The following is a 24,483-nucleotide window of genomic DNA, read 5'->3' as shown; positions in this document are numbered from 1 at the left end:
ACAGGGCAACTGGACCTCAGAAAATTAAAAATAAACAAAATAAACAAATATGTCACGTAATATTAAGGATGTAAGAGAACATAGAAATAATTTAGTATAAGTTCTTTGTGTTACGCGATCTATAGGATCTAAGCCCAAAGAGTCCAGGTGTCTGCTTCAACGTCACAGACCTGGAGAAATAGAGATAGTTTTAGAACCTCAAACAGCTATTTGCCCATTCAATGGTCAATCTGTAGCATGTTGACTATTATAGCCTATATTGAACTTTAAATATAATTGCATGTTAATAATTTTTTCAATGGAGGGATCAGTTTTGGTGCCATCACAACAGCTTAGGAAAAACAGTTTTTCTCAGAGACATGTCCCACGTGAACATGTTTTCATTTTCCTGCACACCACCAGATTTTAGCACTGTAAACATCTAGGAAAATAGGCTATCAGCTGGCTCCATGAGTAAAGACACTTGCCACCAAACCCAATGACCTAAGGTTGATGCCCTGAACCTACATGATAGGAGGAGAGAGCATACTTGCATAAATTGTCCTCTGATATTCCTATGGGCCCCTGGGCTGTGTGCATCCCTTTTCCACCCTTATAATAGCTAGCTAGCTAACTAGATGGCTACCTATTTTACAAAGTAAAATCACAATGATAGTAATACTTTTCAGTTATTTTAACAACAAAACAAAAACACATTTTCAAATGACCTACTGAGAAGAAGGAAAATGTCTATAGAAAGCCATTTCTACAGGCCAACAGGATTAAAACCCTCATGCCAGTCTTGGTCACCTCAGGCTGCTCTAACAGAGCATCACAGGCTGAATTAAATAGCAAACACTGATTTCCCAGTTCTGTGTGCTAGAGAACCTAAGCAGATGGGTATCTCTGGGAAGACATTTCGTGGTTTACAGATGGTCCTTGTCATTGTATCCTCATATGATAATAAAAAAGTAGAGCTAGAATATACTCCTGAGATTCTTTTGATAAATACACTATTGTCATTCCTGAAGGCTCCATTCTCATGGTTTAATTATATTTCCTAATACCATCATGTTGGGGTGGGGTTAGGGTATTGACTCATACATTTTCAAAGATTGAAACCTTAGATTTATGATCCCTGTTAGTGACAGTTATCTTGACGTATTTTAAAGTTTTTCTTTTTATATTATTTTATTGTTTACTTATATTGTCTGCATATTGGTCTGTGTGCCATTTATGTGCCTGGTGTCTGTGGAGTCCAGAAAAAGGCATTGGATCCCCTGAAAATGGAATTATAGACAGTTATTAACAGTTATGTGGGTGTTGGGAAGCAAACTTGGGTCCTCTGGAAGAACAGCCACTGTACACTGTACACCAGTGAGTCATCTCTCCATTCCATATATGTATTTTTTTTAAATCCAAATATACTCAGTATTAAGGAGAGCATAAAAGTGTCAAACTGACATTGGCACACAATCATTCTGAGTTTCTGGACTTTAATTTACTGAGACATTTGTACTCCTTATATAGCGAAAGACTGTCAGCAGCATGATCCAACCTGTAGTACAGTTTGTGCACATAGAGTAGAATCCCCCTCCAAGCACAGTTAAAATTGAACATCTTACCTTAATAAGTTAGCTTGCCCAAAAGCTACTGCTTACATAATTACAGAGTTAAATAACTTTATGTATATGTGTTGTGTTATATATAATTATTTCAAAGTACTCACAAGATCCAATGCTGAACCTCCACCTAGGTATTCCATTATTATCCATAGTTTTGAACCCTGTAAACACATAAAAAAATTTAATAGTTACATGCCTGGCCCATAATAACATACTAGAATTAGGCAGATCTTACATAGTAACCAGTGTACTGGTTATAAAATACAGGCTTTAACATGGTTGTTTGGAACCCAGAATATATATCGTCTTTCCATAGAAAATTACAGAGTGAAGCATCAAGCCTACACCGTCTTCAAATCTACCTAAACAATACAGTTAACCATACACAAGCAGTACATGTCATTATTTAACTATTACTAAGTTTTATAAAATCCAGAAAGTGAACAATTACTTTAAGTCATTATCTTGAATGGTATTGAAGGGAAAGCATGGGCTGGAGAAATGACTCAGCAGCTAAGAGCACTGGCTGATCTTCCAAAGGTCCTGAGTTCAATTCCCAGCAACCACATGGTGGCTCACAACCATCTGTAATGAGATCTTGTGCCCTCTTCTGGCCTGCAGCATATACGCAGGCAAAATTTTGTATACATAATAAATAAATAAATCTTTAAATAAAAAAATAGAAAGAAAGATGGGGAAGTATAATTCCATTAAAAATGGATATGGTGGGGATTTTTGAATGCTTTATGTGTAATTTTAGAGTTGGAAGACACTAGGCATTTTGCATTGTTCCATTTGTTTTAGTACATTTTAAAACTTTTACTAGCCATGAAAGATATTTTTGCACACACATGGAATCCAGAGGGGGGGGGGTTAAAAAAAAAACAACTAAACTGTCCCCTCAAAAAAAGAGTGTGTAGTTTAATATGAGCACTTCAGATAAAATTAACTTTGTTGTAAGCTGAACAAGAAAAAAGATTATAGAAGAGATATAAAGAAATTCAGTATGAAACAAATGCATGCACACACATGTGTGCACACCCTCTAACTCTATTGGATGAATAGGCAAACAGCTCATTAGTGGAGTGCTTGCCTAGACCTCATGAGGCACTGGGTTTGAGCTCCAGCACCAAACAGCTTCCCTCAAATAAAACTTCTTCAATAACTCACCGACTTCCTCTTTGTTTCAGATATAGCTTGAATTACTCCTTTCTCTACAGTACTTCGTGAATGGTATTCACTGAAACTTTGTGAGGCCACAGAATTGATGAGAGGTGGAAAGGCTGGTTTAACTAGGCTCACAGCAGTCAGACTATGAATGAATTGTGTTCTGTGAGCCCATTTCCAAGGAAAATATTTAGGTTTTGAAGCGTGCATTTCCTCATTAAAATAACGTCTATGTTTGGGGGTGGGGGGTGGTGCGGTACTTCCAAAGGCAATTTTAACATAAAAGCATTGATACTAAGAAAGCATGAAGGGCTTCCGAGACATTAACTGTTTCTGTAGGGTGAAATATAGTCACTGCCATGCTTCAACTTATGACACAAGGACTATTTTTATTATTTAAAAGTGCTACCTGTAGGAACAATATTCTCCCACCCATGCTGCTAGCCTTCTACAGCAGAGGACTGCAGGGTTTGGACTCAGTCAGAGAAGGCACACCTAACCATTAAGAGACTGGAGGCCCCAGGGAGTGGGGAGGTCTGCTGGGGTAGCGGGTACATCCTCGTGGAGATGGGGGTGGAGGAGGTATAGGATGTGGAACAGTCAGAGGGTGGACCTGGAGGGGGATAAAATCTGGACTGTCAAAAAAAGAGTAAATAAAAAAACCTAACATAACTGGATCTCTGGGTAGATTCCAAGAGTTCAGTTGAAAATGTGCAGCATTCCCGTGAGACTGGGACTTACTTTATCAAGGCAGGGAATGGACTCCCAGAGACAAGAATACTCACGAAATGAGGAAGGTTGAAAGATCATATAATGCCTATGTCCGTGTGTCTGGGAACACATGTCTGTGTACGTGCAGATATTGAATGTAGAGACCGAAGTGGATATTGGATGGCTTCCTGCATTGCTTTCCAGGGGTGGGTTTTGTAGCTTTTTTTTCCCCACTGAACTTTGAGCTTCCCATTTGGCTAGTCTGGTTGGTTAGCTTGCCCCAGGGGTTCTGTGTCTGGTTCCTTGCTGGTTGAGATTACGGGCCAGAAGCACTTACCCAGCTTATACATGGCTTGTGGGGATCTGACCTTTGGCCCTGATGCTTGCACATCAAGCATTTTACCTGCTGAGTCATCCCCCCAAGCCCGTCAGTACTTTTCTTGATGCTCTTTCTATATGGGATATATACGAGGAAGCATTTTTCCCATCCTATTTACCCCCTCCAGTAATCTTGACTTCCATTCTCTTCTGCCATAGCAATCCAGCTTTAACTGAGAAAGCAAAGCACTTAAAGTCCCGTGTCTACATTAAGAAAGAAATGAATACCCACAGTAGTGGGGGAGGAAGCAGAGCTTTAGGAGTGATTCATGTAACTTGAATTTATGGATAGCAATTGGGCACTGAAACCCTGACAATTGCAAATGGGATCCATCTTTACATGTTTTCAAGAGGAAGAAAAAAATTTATAATGAGTTATAAATTAAGATTTGTTCATTTGCCACAAACATGTTCCTAATAACTAACTATTTTATCATGTGAACTCAGAATGCTTCCTGTGTGCCTGACATTTAAAAAAAAAATCCCTGTAAAATATGCTTCTATTTTGCTGTTCTGCATGAACGAAAGCACCTGTTTTTCAAGTTAAAAAACAATGCATGACATTTTGTTTGTACCAGTTCAAAATGGAAGGTTTCCAACTGTCACCAAAATGGATGCAGAGAAACCTTAAGCTGTGACCTTAGAGAGCAGGCTATATGGCTGAGTTTGCTCAAGTCCCAACTAAGTCACTTCTACATCTGAAAATAGGACTTCCTGCTGGTCAGCAGGCTACTCACTGGAACTTTGAGACAACCAGGAGACTTGAGAGATTTTTATGGCTACCTTCTTTAGGTCACTCCATTTCTAGAGACAGGCTTCATGGGGGTGTGTTCTGGACATCCAGACTTTGGTAAGCAGGCCTGAGCCAGGGCAAGACCTCAGGGAGCACAGCAGAAAAAGAAATATCAAGGAAGTATATCTTTGTGCTACCCCTTGATATGGACTCTAATGATTTGCTACTAAATCAAACACTTGGGCAAAGTGGGGAGAAATGGTGCTACAAAGTCAGAATTTTCTTATATAAAAAGTACTTAAGATACCTATTGCACATGCATACACACACACACACACACACACACACACACACACACACACACACACACACCATGAGAATTATTTGTACTGTATACAAGTTGAAGTGACTGGGAGGTCTATTACTCCAATAGCCTATTACACTGATGACATAAGCTAGAATGTATAACTGTAAAGGCAGGTACAATTACAAAAGGGTAAATTTTGTATGATTTCATTGTACCTAGATTGGTCAAGATCACAGTGATAGCCCCAAGGATAGCGGTTGCCATGGAATCCAGCAATAGAGAATTACTCTATGTTGGTACAGAGTTTCAGTTGATAAAGATATGCTGGCAATGATAGAGAGTGATGGCTGAGTAACAATGTAAAAAATGGAGCACTTAAAATGGATGCTGAGTATATCAACTACCCTCCACGGCAGAGGCCATGCTCAGGAGTAGTCAGCCAACACAAACTGGACTCCATGTTTTGTATTTATTTTTAAGAGAAAGAATATGAAGATGAGCAGGGATAGGGAGGAAGGGAGGAGCTGGGGGAGGGGAAAGGTAAAATATATTAATTTCTCAAAAAATAAAACCATTGTTAAAAACAAACACAGAAAAACAGCTGAAATAATAGTTTGTGTAATTTTTAATCATGATTTTAAAATGTAGCATGAATGATTTTCCAGAATGACAGAGAACAGTAGAGATAGCCATATGAAGAACGGGGACTGAAACTTTATCCCCTCTACACAATTTTGTTCCAGTTGGGAATGGCTTGTCTACAATCCAAGTCCCACAAAGTCATATGTCAAGTAGTTCAAATGCTATTTCCTCAGTGTTAGAGTTACTGTACTTGATAGAGTCAAACACATGTAGGTAACAGGAGAAAAAAATTGAAACGCATACCTGGGGCTGAGGAGGAAGGCTGAATTGTGAAGTTGTCAGAATAAAGTGAATGAGAAAAATACCCATAGTAGGGTATTCAATAAATACATGTCTCTGGAAATATGGGGCTTCTTAGAGATGGATTATGTTAAGCCTAAAGCTATTCTTTTGTTTTGAGAGGAGAACATTTTACAATGGAGAAAGAAATGACTGTCAAGCTTTATCAGAAAACATCGCACACATTTTCAAATAAAACGATATTCCAGAGGCACTGAACACATTCTAGATGCTATCATACATGAAGTTATGGTTAAAAAAAAATAACAAAAAGACCACACAACTACAGGTTTTACTCTGAAATATTTCACTTCATTCATTCTTTAAAAAAAATACTGGTTGTAATATATATGGATCTGTGGGTGGGACCATATTCCCTTAGCATAAAGGCAACTTCAGCAGAGAATACAGACTTGATTCAAATTCTATTCAGTGTCTGAATGAGCTTCATTTTAAAATTTGCATCAAACTAACAAAATATTTGAAGATGCTGAAAGATTCTTTGATTAGTATGAAATCAAAAGGAAAGGGCTTGTAGACTGTAGAGCTCTTCATAAAGACTAACTTTGTCAGGGCAAGCTGCAGTGAACGAAGAGGAAAGGAAACCACTGTGGTCACACTGATGTGTTCATCTGGTTTTTTACTCTTGTTTTTAGAGATGGAGTTCTACAGTGAGCTCAGTCAAAATGAATACCGAGTCAATGTTTGCATGTCGGAAGGAGATCACTACAACTGCACACAGTTTTAGAGAACATATCATTTTCTCTTAAAGGCAGTGACTTTTACTCTAGCTCACAGTGAAGCCTTGGTTATGTATGATATCCTGTGTAAATCCCATATCCCGTTTTGTTCAATTAAGTTGACTCACAAACTCCACTGCCATCTGAAATGCACTGACAGGCCCCCAGTACATAGCTAAGTCAGTCGACAAAGCCATTCCCTCATGGTACTAACAGGATGTGGTCTTAAGTTATGCTGACTGCATTAAACCAGAACCCTATTATATTTGATGTGGCTTTAGTTTACAACAAAAATGCATGCCTACGCAATCACAGTATGACAATACAAATGGGAAATAATGAGTTGGTTAATTTCAGTGAAGTACTTAGCCCACCAGGATGGTTCACAATGGTAAGCAAAAAACTGCACAGGATCAGAGCAGGAGAATTGCAAGTTCAAGGCCAGCCTGGACTATACTTTAAGGAATAGGATTTAACTAGTGGTACGTGTAATGCTCTGTATATCTTTCTCCCCGCCCCCCAAGATGATTTAATTTTAATAACACAGGTTCAACTGACAATTTATGATTAGCTTCCAGGTAAGAAAAGACAACTTTGGATATCATTCTTACACACACACACACAAACACACACACACACACACACACAGGAAGTAATTTAAAATCAGAGAAGAGTTCTAAGTTTTGTATATATTCACTTACCTATAACAGCATTTATATAGTTTTATCATGAAGAAAAGTGTTCTTCAAATAACCTTTACAGGACTTCCATAAATAATTGGTAAAGGTGATTTAAAAAATTCAGTTTTAGCCTTTAGAAAACTAGTTTTCTGTCATGGGCTGCTCTAAATACATTTTAGCATCAGTATTTAGGGGGAAAAATCAAGCATTAGTTTGCACTTATGAGAGATGAAGTCATTACTAGATAACTGGTGTGTGGATTATCTTAGGCTAGGCTGATGGGAGTGTTCTTAAAATATGATCTTTTACAAATAAAAACTCAGGCAGCTGAAGCACATTTGTCTATGAGAGAACTGTGAATAAACACAGGCTTTAAGTAACAACAAAAATCTTTTGCATCATGGTACTCCTGATGTAAAATAAAATATATTTAAAAAACTGAATTTCAATTGGGTTTATTTAATATTTTAAGCCAGCCACCAAAAATAGCATATCTGATCTAAGTGCCTAAAAATAGCAAGGGTTCAGGTTTGCTCTAGAGAGAGTCTGGAATTACCAGGAATCAATCCAGAAAGAGCAAGCCAGAAAGAGCAATTACACATGTGACCAGAATATTCCCAGGGCTGCCTACAACCAGGCCCATTGTGAGAACTGGTGGGAAAGCCTAAAGATTCTGAGAGTGAGGGATAACCTCAAAGAGTCCCATAAAAGAATAGGACTCGCTAAGTTAGATATCTTAGGAGTGAATAAGAAATGCTACAAAGAACCAGAATTATTCATATGTAGCAAGATATGATTAACAGCTAACACTTAGGAGTAAATGCTGAAATTAGATAAATTTTTCCTTCCTTATCACCTCCTATGTAAGGTCATTTCTTCATGCTATTCTTGATGAGAGAGACACAAGGAACCACTTGCTTACTTGTGTTTGTTAATGCATAGCTTTTGATTGATTTTATTTATTACAGTCTTGTGAATGGAACCCAATCAGACAAGCATGCTAGGCAAGGTATACTTGTGCCCATTTCATTTGTAACTTTGTATATAGACTTTTACCATAAAATCTGTACTTTTGATGTAATACTGGGATGGATGCTCTGTAGTTTCAGAAAGGAGCATGGTGGTCATGTTATATCTCCAGCACCTGGAACCTTGTAGGCCAGTGTCTAGCTGTTACACAACTCACTCTACAGCAAATTCTCTCTCTGTTTAATCTGATGTCTATAATATTAGAATATGACAGACTTTGCAAAAAAAGTCTGTAAAATTGACCATCTTTTTCTTTGATAGTGTAAACTAATATAAATATAATATAAAGATCAAGAAAACAATGAGATCTAGGACACCAAGATGAAGGCATAGAAGATACTAGTCTCCCTCCCCTGCTACCTCTCTCTCTGTCTCTCTGTCTCTCCCTCTGTGTCTCGCCCCCCCCTCTCTCACACACACACACATGGTGAGGTGGAAGGATAGAGATAGAGATAGAGAGAAAGAGAGGGAGAGGGAGAGGGAGAGGGAGAGGGAGGGAGAGGGAGAGGGAGAGGGAGAGAGAGAGAGAGAGAGAGAGAGAGAGAGAGAGAGAGAGAGAGAGAGAAAACATATCCACAAACAAAACCAGCTCACTAGCCCTAACTGTAGCAACACAGGAGACACACAAGCAGGAGGGTCACTCCACAGGAAGGATCAGTGATGAGGAGCCTGGCATACCTGTGCATCTGAGAGATGGCTAAGGAGAAAGGTGAAGGCTATCAGTATCATCAAGCAGTAGGAACCAAGTGGACTGCTCCAGAAGATATGGACATCATTACTGATGAAGGAATCAACAGCCAGTCTTCCCAGGGAACTCCAGAGAGGGTAGGCACTGCAATGCAATGCTTGCTCACGTGAAGCAGATACCATTGAGTCACCGGGAAAAGGAGCCTCCATTCTCCAAAAGCATGTCAGTTGCTCCTCCTTGGGCTAATGGTTGCCCTATGAGGCTCTATACTGTACTGCATCTATCCACATCACCACTAAGTGGGCTCACTGCCTTGGACTGCTAGCTCCCACTCAGGTGGAACTAAAGATTCTCTGTGTGTGCCTGTGCTGCACACACTAACTAGCCTGTTGGCCACTAGAGAAAGCAAGCATTCTGGAGCCTAAATGTCTTGATGGCTGCTAAATTGTATCCAACCACATAGCCCAGGCACCACCATACTAAAGCAAGACTTCCATATAGAGCAGAAAATCTTTCTGCACATGCCTGTACTTCAGATATGAACTCCTGCCTCTAGGGTAAAGCTATGCAATGAACCCACTCTACCATGGCAAAATACCACCCCAAAGCTCAGGATCTATGCCACTGCCAAAGCAAGCCGGCTCATACTGGATTGGAAATAAAGGCCTTTTTCTTTCATTTTTTTCTTCCTCCCTCTCTCCCTCCCTCCCACCCTCCCTCCTTCCCTCCCTCCTTCCCTCTCACCCCTCCGACCTCTCTCTCTCTCTCTCTCTCTCTCTCTCTCTCTCTCTCTCTCTCTTTCTTTCTTTCTTTCTTTCTTTCTTTCTGTTTTTTTCTTATCATTTTGAAATCAGGAAAAAGGTTTATTTATTAAAGACTCCACCTAACTGTTACCTCTAACAATAATTTAGCTGACACCATAAATGGTGCTGGATTTTGCCCAGAGGATAAAGACTGGCAATTCCTATTTTTAGGCACTGCCTTTTGAGCTAAGCCTGGTGGTTCATGCCTTTAATCCTAGCAGGCAGATATCTGTGAGATCAAGGCCAGCCTGGTCTACATAGTAAGTCCTAGGTGAGCCAGGGCAATATAGTAAGACTGTGTCTCAAAAACAAACCAGATACCGTCTTTGGCCATGGGTAAGATGAGCCAGCAAGCTCTGACAGCACATCCTAATGATGTCTGCTTGGTGGAAAGCCTCTGATGGTGCAAGTAAAAGATTCTGGGAACATGAAGCATAATGAAAAAGAAGAATGGGAAAGAGAACGTAGGGGTGGCTTTGAGGCCTGGAAACATATACTTATCTTTACTTCTTTTAATAGATATTCTTTGTTTTGTGTAAACAGATTTACTAAAATAGAATTGACATATAAATACGTGCATGTGTTTAATATTTAAAACTAAATACTCAGGTTGGATGTTTTCAAATACCCATTACTATTACCATTGACAAGGAAGGTGACGAATCTATCCGACACCTCCTTGTGGCTCTTTGTGGGAAGTGGGCAGATTTCTGTCAATTAGAAGTAAGTATAGGGCAGCACTCATGTAGTCCCAAACCAGGGAAGAAGATAAAGGCACAGCACATGGTCTGTGGTGAGCTCCAGAAAGGTGTGGCTCATAGAGTGAGGTTCTCTATCCAAATAATGGTGATTTTTAAGAATAACAATAATTAATAAAAAAATTTACAAAGGAAGCTTAATACCATAGCTGCTATTTAAAATATTAAAGATACAGTACCTTAAAAAGATACCACCTTTCAAAAACATAATGAAAACAAGTTATGAAATAATTTAGCATGCATATTACCTTTAAATAGGACCCATAGTATTTTGTTACATATGAGCTGTCGCACTGACTCAAAACAGTTATTTCTTGTTGGATGTCTTCTATTTCATCCTCAGCTTCCTCAAGGTCAATGATTTTAATTGCAACCACTTGCTGAGTACGGTTATCAATTCCTTTGAAAACTTCTCCAAAGGAGCCTTTTCCAATGCGCTCTAATTTTGTGAACAGTTCTTCTGGATCTGCTATATTATTCTAAGGGGAAGAAAGAAAAAAAAGTGAAAACTTAAATCATGTAAATCAATTTTTTCTTTTAGGTTTGTTTGTATGTGTGCTTATTTTTATTTGCCTACATACATGTAAATGCAACTATACCACATGTGTGTCTGGTACAGGTGGAGGCCCAAAGAGGGCATTGATTTCCCTGCAACTGGACTAACAGACTGTTGTGAGCTGTCAGATGGGTGCTGGGAACTGAACTTGTGTCCTCAGCAAGAGCAGCTCTTGTAGTGCTCTTAATCCTTGAGGTATCTCTCCAGACCCATGAATCAAACTTTTTAAATAGAGGAAAACAAATCAGATAACGCTATAGAATATTTCATGTAAGCTTCACTTTCTATCCCTTCACCAAATATATCAAATATTGTTAAGGTAGAGAAAGGGAGATTGTTATATACAGTTAGTGGGAATGTGAATCATAACTCCTAGAGAGTCTTCTGAAAACCAAAAGTAGAAATCTATCATTTGATCAAAGTATCACACACTGGAGTTTATCCTTTAAGGAAATGAAAGAACCTTTCATGCCTGTTGTTACACTATTCACAATAGCCAAGATATGAAATTAGTTTACATACCATCAAGAGACTGATGGATTACAAAAATGTGGTATACACACATATACACAAATAGAATATTATTCAGCTATCAAAAATGATGTACTATACAGCAAAATAGATGGGACTAGAGAGTATTACATAAATAAGACAGATGCAAAAAGGCAAATTTTGCATACTTTTATATGAGTATGTTTTAAGAAGGCAATTGGAATATATAATAATGATTGTTAAAGGCTGGGAAGAGTGGGGGAGGAGGGCACAGGAGAAGTTGGATGGTGGGTATCCAAACACAGCAGACAAAAGTTTACAAGTTCTAGGGTACAGTCTGTGAGGGTGGAGGGTTATGGTTTACAATAAGCTAATCTGTTTTATGAATAACAAAAACTCAATCTCAAGGTCTCCAAACACAGAGTAATGATAAAGAGATAGGAATGTTAATCACTCTGATATGCCCTACACATACAGTACACAGACAGGAGATATTATATCATACCACATAACAATGTACAACTGTTATGTGTCCTCATTTTTTGTTTCAGAAGGTATCAATATTAACTACCCCATTTTGACTGTTACATACTATTATGTGTGTACCATATTATCACCTAACACCCAATATGTGTATAATTACAATACTTTTTAAAAATATAAAAGATATCTCCCCAGGCAGTGGTGATACACGCCTTTAATATCAGCACTTGGGAGGCAGAGGCAGGTGGATTTTTGAGTTCAAGGCCAATCTGGTCTACAGAGTGAATTCCACAACATCCAGAGCTATACAGAGAAACCCTGTCTGGAAAATCCAAACCAAACCAAACCAAACCAAACCAAACCAAACCAAACCAAACCAAACCAAACCAAACCAAACCAAACCAAACCCCAAGTTACCTTACAGAAGGGAACTAGAATTATATAATACAAAAGATCTAGAATTAAGCAGAAACATGTGCATCGGCATAGCTTAGATGTATAAATGTACTGACTGTCATGATAGAGACAGATTTTGTCTCAAAAGATGACGTCCATAAGACAACCTTTTATATTCTCATCAATATTGCTAAAGAGTCAAGACACTGCTGATCAAAACCTTCCAAATGGAACATTATTAAAGTACACTTGAGGGCTCTGCTAGGCTAATACTTTACTTTGAGCTTCTTTAAAACATAAAAGGATGCTATCTGATTCTAGTCAATCAAACTTGTCAACTAAACCGAAACCTAAAGTTCATTTACAACAATTTCCCCAAGTTCTGTCTTAACCTGAATTTCAGGAGACAATTACAGCATCTTCATATCCTTAGTGTTTCACCTCATTAGACAAAGTAGCCATGGAAGTTTCCCTATCAAGTTCTTTGCCCTGCAATTGAAGAATTTGGTGGCCTTCTCTTTCTGATCTTACCTAAAATACAGTTAAAACATGACCCATTTAGCCTTGAAACCTCGGCTATTCTCCTTGGTTGGGCTTAATTTTCTTTTCTTGGAGATACACTTTCTATTTCAGTCTTTTTCTCTAGTTCAAGATTAGTGTGCATCCCTACCCAGCTTTAGTCTCCATCTCCAGGGTGCATCTTTAGATGGAGACAATACACCTAGGAATTCCCATAGGGCTACCCAAAGGAGTTGCAACATGCTTCCAATCGGTTATATATAAGTGACTCAGAGCTTACATTTTGTTAGTACTTTTTTTCTCAAAAACTAAATACATATTTTTCGAAGCACTTTTGTTTGGTTGTTGGTTTGGTTTGGTTTGTTGATGTTCTGGGGACATGGTCCCACTTCAATGCCCAGGCTGCCCTGAACCATGTGATCCTTCTGCCCCGCCTCTTGAGGGCTAGGATTATAGGGGTTAATAGCCTGGCACAGCTCCATTGGTGGTGCCTTCTACCAACACTGTTCTGTGATTACTATCATATATATGGTGGCTAACCCACAGTTACCTCTTCCTACCTCATGGGATAATTTTTCTCTTTGTAGTAGCTTGTGGTGAAAATAGGCATGAAATAATATGGTGGTTAGTTCACCTCTCTATAATTGCCTAACTGCAGAGGACTGAGGAAATATTCAATGTCAAGTTTTTGTTTTCTGTCTTTTGGAGTGTATATGTGTACATGTGTGTGGATGGGTGTGAATTCACCTTTGAGTACAGATACATATGCATGTGTGTGTATCTACATAAGGAGGCGAGAGGGAAGCCTTGGCTGTCAGTCTTCAGGAGCTTCCCAACTTAATTTATGTTTTGAAGTCTGAAAAATCACCACCACCACCACCATCATCACCACCACCACCACCACCATCATCAGGCGTGACAAATGTACCACAGTGCATGTATGGGAGTCAGAGGACAACATTTGTAGAGTACTTCTCTCCTTCCATTTTTGTGTGGCTTCCAAGGATGAGTTCAGGTCACCAGACTTACATGGCAGCCATTTTATCTGTTAAGCTAACTTGTTGGTCCCCAACTTGATTTTTTTAAGTCTCTCACTGAGACACGAGGCTCACCTAGTAGGTTAGGAGACCAGCACAAAAATTACAAGCATACATCCAGCCGGCTCAGCTTTGACATGAGTTCTGAGAACCAAACTCAGGTTCTCCTGCTTGCAGAGTTAGCACTGTACCAGTGAAGCTAGCGTCAGCCCCTCCTCAGACTTTTGTGATATACCTATAAAATACTTCTGAACTTTGGAAATACAAACTTGATAAGGAATACATATTTGATGTACCTTCTAATAATACAGTTTGAGGAGTATACTAATAGCTAACTTACTAATAAGAATCTTCTCTTGTTAAGAAACAGAAATTAAATTCCACTCTTCTTAATTGGTGTTTTAAAAGATTTTAACTGAAGCTATTAACCCTAGGGAGGACACAGCTGCTCCCTGCTTTCTGTAATAAATAGGCTTCTGCAAATATGTAAATCATAGATTTAAAAAGCAAGTCACATTTTAAGGAAACTATGAAGTGAATCCTAACTTATCAATATAGTTAAAGAATTTAAATTGAGTAGCAGCAAGTTCAAGACAGAAAGATACATCATTTACATGGTTACATTTCAGCTATAATTCTGGGCTTTAAACTTCTGCAAAGCACCAACTTTCAGAGTAGAAGAAATCTGAAACCAAGTTATTTTTCTACCATAACCTCACTCTCTGAGGGGTAAAGACCTTTGTCCCACCAATTCCAGAATCCCTGATTTAAAAAAAAAAAAACAGTTTGTAATTTTCACGTTAAGATCTTACACCAAAGCACCCTTAACAAAGACAGACTTCTACACTGTTTGCTTAGTTTTGTTTCTCTGTACAATCATTTTCCTTCCCTCCCTTTCTCCCTCCCTTTCTCCCTCCCTCCCTCCCTCCCTCCTTCCCTCCATTCGTTCCTCCTCCATCCTCTTTTTCTTTCTTTCTTTGATAGACATTTGCCATGTTGCCCTGACCAGCATGGGAATCTTTTTGTCTCCCACGATGCCCTCCAATTTAACCAGCTGAGTGTTGAGACCGTGGGAGTATTCCACCATACACAACTTTCTTGTCTTAAAAGAAAAAAAAAACAAAAAACAAACAACAACAACAACAAAAGAGGGCAAAGTTAAATAAATGAATGGTAAGGCATTTAAAGTAAAGCACTGAAATCCTACCTGCCTGGGGCCATGTGGAAGAAGGCTTTTTGGATTCTCAAACTATAGGAACAGAGTACTAGTAGAACTTTGAAAGGTTCTTGCAAGGTGCTCAGTCTTGGCTGTACATCATGCTCAGCACTACTGCCTTAAAGATGCAAACACCCAGGACACATCAAAGAAGTTTTAATTCAAAATGCCCAAGATTTTACACACACACACACACACACACACACACACACACACACACACACACACCTATCTTTGAATATGAGGTATCTCAGTAAGATCATTGTCACTGTGGGACAAAGAATGAAATCAGATCATAATAAGTTTAAGTAAAGGAGATAGATTTCTCAGAGTTCCTAGGCTAGGAAGGGCTGAGCTCAGGCATTCTAAAGACTCTTCAATCATCAAGAACCAGGTTGAGTAAGACTGACCTCTAAGGCAGTTGTTTTCAACCTGTGAAATGCGACCCACACAGGGGTCACATACCAAGTACTTTGTATATCGGATGCTTTACATTATAATTAATAACAGTAGCAAACTTATACTTATAAAGTAGCAATGAAATCATCTTATTGTTGGGGGTCACCATAACACAGGGAACTATATTAAAGGGTCACAGCATTAGGAAGGTTGAGAGCTAGCCACTGCCTAAGGTTTGGCATTGGCCTCCCGATCATGACAACAAGATACCTTTTATTCCTCTAGAAATCCTTAAGAGGTATGCAACAAACACAGAGTCTGTGTTCATGGTGCCTTACACTGTAATAAAAACCAAGCATGCATACAGTCAATAGATGAACTCTCATGAGGTAGAAAAATGGGCTTTTCTGGATTATTCTCATGTCTATAATTGCTACCTAACAAATACGATGTACATAAATAAAAGGGACTCTCCACTGGCTGTGTGAGCCAAATCTCAGTTCCCTCGTGTTAATCTTTTTTATTATTTTCTCTGTGAATATTGTGAAAAAGATAAAAAGGTTGTATTGGATTTATTGTACAAGATACTGACATAAACCGGTTGAAAATGAACAGACATAGACAGGTAGTACTGCAGAGTTCAAGATCACAGGACACTATCTTTTGCAAGGACTGGACATACACAATTGATTTTGGCTTCAGTCCCTGGCTTTTTGAGCAGGCAGGAAATGCAAAGGTCACAGAACCTCATCTCTTATCACCGCTCTCAACAATACGGAACTGCTGTGTGTCTGCTGTGCCTTAAAGTATTCTCACCATTGAACCATTGAAACCAACCATTGAAATCTAAGGCCATTTGTGTCAAGATGGTGGCAGATAGAGTAAGAGGCCAAAGGCTCCTCGAAATTCCAGGGTTAAAAAAAAATAGGGCATTTGAGATAACTAGGCAGTTAGTAAAATTTCTTCTCCAAACCCACTATATATTAAGTACATCACATAAACTTATTTCTCGTAGTTAACTAAAATTTCATATTCTTTTACAAACTACTTAACACTGCCTTGCAAAGCCTGGAGGATATTGGTGAAATAAGCTAAGGACAAAAAGACAAAAATATTTCATTCATATATGTGGAACTTAAAAAAAAGATCTCACAGTCTCTGTGTGTAGAGGAATGGTTACTGGGAGCTAGAACCATGGGTGAGAGTGGAAGTAGGCATAAAGGAGATATTTTTAATAATACAATTCCTTATAATAATCTCTAAACCAATCTGCAGGAGTCTGACCCCTGTACGCATACGCAGCTACCATATCTTTCCATTTGGAATCTTGACTGACTCTCCACCGAGGTTACTGCGATTGGTTGCTTTTTCCCATGGCAACAATGAATCTGGAAGCAGCTAACCTCTCAAAGCAGTGATATTCTATCTCTGGATTCCCATAGGATCCAATGTCAGCATGCCAAGAGCTCTGATCAGTGATTTATCGCAGATTTCAGTCCATTTCATAAACAATCCCCTCAAATTGATGGATTGATCCAAGATTAAAAATATTTATTATCAATTATTAACCTTGTGCTAAGTACTGGGTAGGTCTAGAATGATTCCAATGGTTGTGTGAGTTTTCAGGCTACTTCACTAATGAGAAGGATTAAACAAACACCCCATAAATTTTGCTCAACTCTTGAAGAATGTGCTGTGAGTGGAACATTTCTCTACTGTGCACCACCTCAGGATCATATTACAAGGATCTGATAAAATTTTATGGAAACCTTAAGATACTTTCATGATTTATATTTCTGAAGTAAAATACTCAGTCTGGCTATATTTTACGTGTGACAGAATAAGAACTGAGATCAATACTAAGTATGTTTCTAATTAAACATAAGGAATTTGGCTTGAGGTCAGATTCCTTTCGGTAGCCAGTTGCTTCAGTCTGCGTTTCCACATTTATAAGACCTCAAAATATTTATGTAGGTGTATAAAGAAAATGTTCTTCATTTATCTATCTTTATAGTGTACTTACATTCTTAGGTCTTTCTCAAAGATTACTAAACTTGCTTCTGCAAAATAAAGCAGGGCTCGGGTTGCCCTCTTTTGCGGGTGTGTGGTGAAATAAATGGAGTGCCGTCAGAGATGCAGTTACAGCAACTCTGAGCTTCCTCGTGGTCATTAGAGAACATTTAATCACTCACAGTCCAGTCCCTTTCTTTATACACCCACTTAAAAGCCCGTTTAGAGACGGATGGGACCAGGAAGGCTGCCCTGGTCTTACTGGCAATGTGTAGTGTCAGAGGTCTTGTGCATCACTGTCTTCTACTCTTAGGGCAATTGTTTAAACTTGCAGCAATTCTGTGCATAGCAACGAGAAAAATGTGTTCATAAGGCAGAAATACAATTAAATTCTTAAGTACTTTTTCATCTCCCCTTTATTTTATTATTCCTAGTTTTAAGTGCATCTCATTAGCAAACATACTGAGAGCATAAATACATTGGTAAAAGATAACTTGATTAAAATTATTACCAACGGTTTTGACATAACGGCATGTATATAACACAGCAGCTAGAGGGGCTTCCCTTGATTAGTAATTGTGAGTCTACTTCTTCTCTTAGGAACAAAAGAATAATTGATAATATTCCTTCATCTTAATTCCACCCACTCAAGAGAGGATAGGAGACAGAAGAGTTTCTACTCTTGACTTGCTCTCTGCTCTTTCCCCAAGGCTCAGATCACAAAAACGAAAATGGAGTACAGCAGAACCCAGGCAGAGATGTGAAGAGTGAAGCTCTTTACATATGTTTGTGAGACAGTTCAATTTGCAAAGCAGGAGGAGGGAGAATGAAAACTTTCTTCCAGTTTCCTGTCACCTTTGCACATGTTTTAAAAGCAAGACGAAATACAGAAATAATGAGCAGCACTTTACCATACTTATCCCACCTTTGAGATGCTCAAGCAGCAAGCAGCACTTTTACTAGCTGTTTCCCAGATAGAGAGGCCTCTCCCTCCCTGTTATTCTAACTGACATTTGTCCAGCCAAGTAAATCGTCCCTAGGCCTAAGTGCTTGTAAATGAAAGGAAATAACTAATTTTTGTCTTTTTGACTAACTGTGGAATCTAAAGTTCCTTAAAGCTTTAATTATAGCCATGGGTAAGGGGAAAGAGGGATCTTGCAAACAATCACATTCTTCTCTCGATAAATGAGAAGTCAAGGCTATCATGGCAAGAAACGCTGGATGCAAATTCCATTGTATCATTTAGCTCATTTCTCTCTGACCTTACATCCAGTCCGGAGGAAAAAGGAGGCCTGGTGTCTCCTAGCATTACAGAGGTAGAGAGCAGAGAGGTCAGGCAAAATTGGCTTAATTTTGCTTATCCTGAAAATGACAAGACATCCAAGATTAAATGTCAGCTTCGACATCTGTCTGATGAGGGAGAGTGGGCGGACACAATGATCTTTACATTCCTTATTGCTCAGATGCTGCATGCCTGTGAAGTAGTAGAAGCCGAGTCCCTTTGTTCTCCCTTTCTCACTTATGGTAGCCAACTCTCCTTTCTAAACATAAAGAGATGAATTGGCAATGACCACATAGTCAGCTCCATAGCAGTATACAATGAGTGAAATGAAAAGCATGTACTACCATGTGCCAGCAAAATACTACTACTACTACTAATAATAATAATAATGATAATAATCAACATCACTAACCCACTGCAATCCCCTAGCCCTAGCTTTAGGGAAAGAGCCATACAGTGAACTGTGCATACATCTCTACCCTTCATATAAAGATGTGTGTGTGTGTGTGTGTGTAAAATCTGTCCCCAAAGTCAAGACAGCCAGGACTGGAACAAATATAGAACCTAAGAGTAACTTCTCTCTTAATTGTAAAGGACATCCATTCAGAAAGTATTCAGAAAGGTAACACAGTTATACTGAGCATCAATAGGACATCCAACAAAACCAAACCCCCAAAGAGAAAATCTGGGGGATATTTGACCATATCTCAAGCCCAGCGTTTCCCTCAGATAGTAGTTTAGAAATACAAACTCTAATGCAATGCTCCAGTGGCCTATGATTCTTCTTTCTTATTTTTTTAAGCCTTTGAATGATGTAGTTTTCTCAATGAATGATATCCTGCCATTGTTTTATCTCTGGATATCCCATAACTTTAATAAAGACAACAGCATTACTTAGCACCTCAGTCATGCATTGTATTACACTTGTGTTCTCGTTCATTACCACAACCTTTTGATTTCCATCAGTAAGCTAACGTTCTAGGTAGGACGCCTTTCTCTTCAGGCCCAGGTATGCTTCACATGGACCTAGTACAATATTTTATACACTGTGGTCTTTGGATTTCACAAAGTATTTACTGTAGGGACCACCTAGGCATCAGGTTATCCTCTCATTTACAATTGGGTTTCTAGCTTTTGCTATGAGGGAGGCTACATTTAATAAGCTAAAGACTGTTAAAATAGATATGAAATTTTCAGGTAACTTCTGAGGTCATATATGATTAACTTTCCCTAAAAGTTGAGTTTTTCTTCAACAGGGAACATCAAGTTGGGAAACCACTGTTTGGGAAATAGTACGAATCTACAGCCAAGGAAGAGCTGTAAGTCGCAGCAAACTCAAGGATTCCTATCAGTGTAATGTGCAAATCTGATTGGGGGAGCCCATCTGCCACAGCAATTAGGGAAAGCTCATGACTTCTGCATGTCCTGGGGCTGTCTTGCATTTTATGCTCTAATGTAAAGATTAGAGGCTTCAAGAGTCGGGACCTGCACTATCACTGTGCTGTACATTTCTTAATTTAGCTGGGCTAAACACATCTAAAAACACACAATTCAGCCAGGGTCAGGCTTAACTATGGGCATTAGTGTTAAAATGAGAGGGATTATTACTGACTAGACAGGATGTTACATAAATATGGCCTGGGATTGATAATAAGCCCTAACTATAAAATATTCATTCAGAAAGGAGGAAAAGGCCACATAGTGAAACGAAGACAGGGATTCTGTTACTATATAAATGGTTAAAAAAAAAAAAGGTAGCCTAATTTATTCAGGCTATTATTTCATCGAACTCACACAGGGTACTTTCAAGTGATGGACACTGAGAGGCTCATTCTGCCATCTGTATGAGAGTTAAATAAAAGGATGTCATTTCAGTACGTCCAGAAGCATACCATCTAGGGCAGCAGCAGCCAGTTCGAGCAGATATCGAGCCATCTCGGGTAACGTTATGATGAATCTTTAGCACACTTATTAAAATGCACTGAATTAAAACAAAATTGATTTGCTCATGCCCGGGCTTCCTTTTAGATACAGAACTCCAATTAAAATCAATAGGTTTGAAGCTTGTAAGCACAGCACTAAATTATTAACACCATGAGTTCTTTTAGAAAATTAACACTGATTGAAAAAATGGAATTTTACGTTGCCTCACCTTTTCATTCTTAATGAGAAAGTGGCTGCAGAATAATTCCCCTTCAACATTTCCCCCTTAATCAAATCTATCCTCGGAATGAATTTAATCAAACAGTATTTGCAAGGAGTTACCCAAAGGAATCTTAGGACTCAGGAAAATGATCTCTTGGGTCCTGCTGGCTTTAACGTTCTATGATCACAAGAAAATGATGCTGGTGTCATGGGGACATTGATAACAAATGATTTTAATGGTGGACAATAGTACAAATGAAGGCAAGGGTAGAGCATTTTATACTAAAAAAAAAGTTTTTCAATATGACAGACAATTCATTTTCATTTCCCTAAAGTGAAAAATACCATTGGAGTCTTCTCTCTCTCTCTCTCTCTCTCTCTCTCTCTCTCTCTCTCTCTCTCTCTCCCTCTCTCTCTCTCTCTCCCCGTGTGTGTCTGTGTGTGTGTGTGTGTGTGTGTGTGTGTGTGCTTGTGTGTGTTTAAAATAATGTTTCTTGTTATTTTGTGCTCTTAAAAAAGATTTGGAAAAAAAACATTTTTCAGTAAGAACATACTTAGAAATTGAACTTTGTAGGTTTTACTATATACATATATGTAGATATATAATTATAATTATAATTATAATTATAATTATTATTATTATTATTATTATTATTAAGGAAAGGGACATGCTTTGAGGTGGATGTGAGGGGAATATGCAGGAGCTGGAGTGAGTGAGGATGTATATGATGAAGATACATTGTACTCATGAATGAAATTCTCAAAAAACAACAACAAAAATGTTTTTGAAAAGGAATATACTCAGAAACCAAGTAAACTAAAATAACTATGCCTGAAATACTTGGCTAAGAACTATTACAACTTAACTAAACAGTTAGCTCTGTACCTAGCACGTCAGACATACACCTTGTATAAGTACCTTCCGTAAAAGGGACAGAGCTGGCTGGATTTCAGCATCCTTCCTAATGATGACTTTATTATCGTCATTCCCTTAGCACATGGAATGCCATTCATGAAGAAACAGTACTAGACGTCTTGCCAAAGAAATGGAGTTGAGAAAAATCTTATACCTTTTCTTTTAAATTAATTTCCTTTGGAAGTTTGCCAACATTTTCTGAACCAAAAATTTCAAACCTATCTTCATCCCTCTCAACAACCCCACTATTATCCCACCTGTCATGAGCATTTTGGACATCAGATATTCCACTCTACAGGTACAGATTTACCAGTGTTCATACCCAGTGGTCTTACTGATATTACCAAAATTGGTACCGAGCACAATTTAAACCTTTGGATAGATTAAATATCAAAATAAAGGAAAAATATCACTGAGTAATGAGTTACATAATAATGAGCTAATTTTTTAATTTTTAACAAAAATTATAAACAAGGAGCTACTTCCATATTTTCTCTATAAATGTGACTCATCTGTACTAATGTAAACGCAAACATTTTCTCTTTTGAAACTTAAGAGTCCTTTTCTATTTAACACCCAATCCAACAAAACTGTCATTCTCCAAATAGAATAAACAATAGCACATATCAATGTTTTATGTACATAGAAATAAAAAAATCTTCCTTCAAATAACACCATATGGTCTATGCATTTTGAAAAAATAGTAAGATTTTAGAGCAGAGGTGAGCCTTAAAGAGCACTTGCCCTTTTGACTTGGAAGTAGATTTCTAGGTGAGAGGATGGTGAGTGGACTGTACCAAACAATTCCAGGGTGATCACAAATGATAAATTCCCTCAATCAGTTTTTATATTGTTCTTCCCAACATAATCTTGATGACTGAGTAAAAGTCACTAAGATGCTTTCAGCAGCATCTATCCAAGACCTGCAATCTCCAATCTGAGCTGAATTCTAGCCTCTGAAGTTAAAGCCTTCGCCAGAAAGTCACTAAGGAACTCTAACAGTCCACCTCAAAAAAACTGAAACAAAAACAAGAAATCATTCAAAAACACAATGGAGGAAGTCTCTTTGCTCTTCCTTGCCTTTGGTAAATTCTCTTGCCCTGGTTCTTCACAGCTAATATTAATGCCAGTTCAGCTACCAGATAAAATCTTTCCTGATCATTTCTATAGCTTGGCCTAACTTATTCTTGCTCAGAATTTTTGATCAGGCTGGTAGGGAGGCACTGACAGTTTTCGGCAGATGAGGGATAAAATAAATGTTGTATTTCAGGTAATTCCATCATGTCTGCACACAGCCTTGAGTTGAATTCCTGACAAAAGCCAGAATGGCATGATAAAAAGCAAGGATGATATCTGACACTTTCCAGGGGGGTGAAATGCTGATAGAGGCTCATGATTAACGAAACATGGAGAGAACAGAAACCTGCAGCGAGTTATACATAATGCCTGCTCCTCTCCATCATTCTGGGATTTGCTAATACATGTTTCATGGCTGATGTCACCTCCCCTACGAAATCAAGTGTTTAAGTGGTTTTTGGTAGACCCTGATTATTTTATATGCTATGATCTAATAATTTTAATGCATTTTTGATTAAGTATTATTCTCCTTACTGCTGATGAGGTACCTGATATGTTAATTGTAGGGGGGAGACACTTATACAGTACAAGGAAGAAACAAATGTGATTATATCTGACAGTTAACACTAGCTGTTCAATTCCCTTCTTAAATATATATAGGTGTTGAAATTATAATACTAATAAAAGCAATTAGTGCTCTCTTCTGCCTTCGCTCTATTCTGCTTCCCAATATTTTCCCTTATTTTCTGTGTGAAAATTGGGGAAATTATTAAAATTCATCCATAAAAACCACAAATGCTTAGCTTTCATTATTATTATTAATTCAACATCTTATACAGTTTAGTCGTTAAAATTTATCTTTAAGAAGCAAAGAAAAAAATGTTTCCATTTACTATAAGCTGAGGCCTTCTCTTCAGGTTAGCATTTGAACAATAGGACTGTATATAAATCAGTTTTCTTGCAAAGACTATACACCTAACCACAGAGAAAACAATATACAACCCTTTCTTTCTCTAGACCAGCAGTTCTTAACGGGGGTCAAAGTCCTAAGGTTGGATTGGGAAACAGTTTCAGGAAGGGGGCTTTGTGAGTCAGATTAAGTCTGCAGTCTCAGAATGTCGTATTTTTTAAAAACAATTCTCAAAAAACATTAACATTTTTCCTCTTTCTCTACCTTCAAGTGGGGAGCGGGGATGGAGTTCAGTGTTAAAATACTTCCTCAGAATGTGCTGGGTTCCATTCCCAGCCTCATAAGAGTCAGTTGTTGTTGTTGTTGTTGTTGTTGTTACTAGTATCAGTATTATTGTAGCTTGCAAGCCACCTAAGCGGGCTATAAGCAGAATCTGGTCCTAGATTGTAGTATGCAAAGTGTTACCATCAGGAACTCACCATATGTTAAACAGAGACAAACAGATAGGCATGCATGCACACAAACA

The 24,483-nt window shown here is 38.3% G+C and overlaps 1 protein-coding gene across 3 annotated transcripts in view; it reads right to left on the bottom strand.

The window, feature by feature from the left end:
- Positions 1-24,483, bottom strand: part of Stk26 (serine/threonine kinase 26) — a 51,930-nt gene that overhangs the window by 11,850 nt on the left and 15,597 nt on the right. For 2 of the 3 annotated variants that reach the window (NM_001313744.1, NM_133729.2), the window contains exons 3-4: positions 10,768-10,998; positions 1,709-1,765 (exon numbers count right to left, since the gene is read on the bottom strand). In NM_001313744.1, the coding sequence (NP_001300673.1) occupies positions 1,709-1,765; positions 10,768-10,998 (288 nt within the window). The remainder of the gene's footprint in view (positions 1-1,708; positions 1,766-10,767; positions 10,999-24,483) is intronic. The other variant, XM_017318618.1, reaches the window with a different exon arrangement.

The sequence above is a fragment of the Mus musculus genome, chromosome X (assembly GCF_000001635.26).
Source record: "Mus musculus strain C57BL/6J chromosome X, GRCm38.p6 C57BL/6J".
Taxonomy (NCBI): Eukaryota; Metazoa; Chordata; class Mammalia; order Rodentia; family Muridae; genus Mus; species Mus musculus.
Note: the sequence above shows the minus strand (reverse complement) of the source record. Positions and strands in the feature narration are given on the sequence as shown.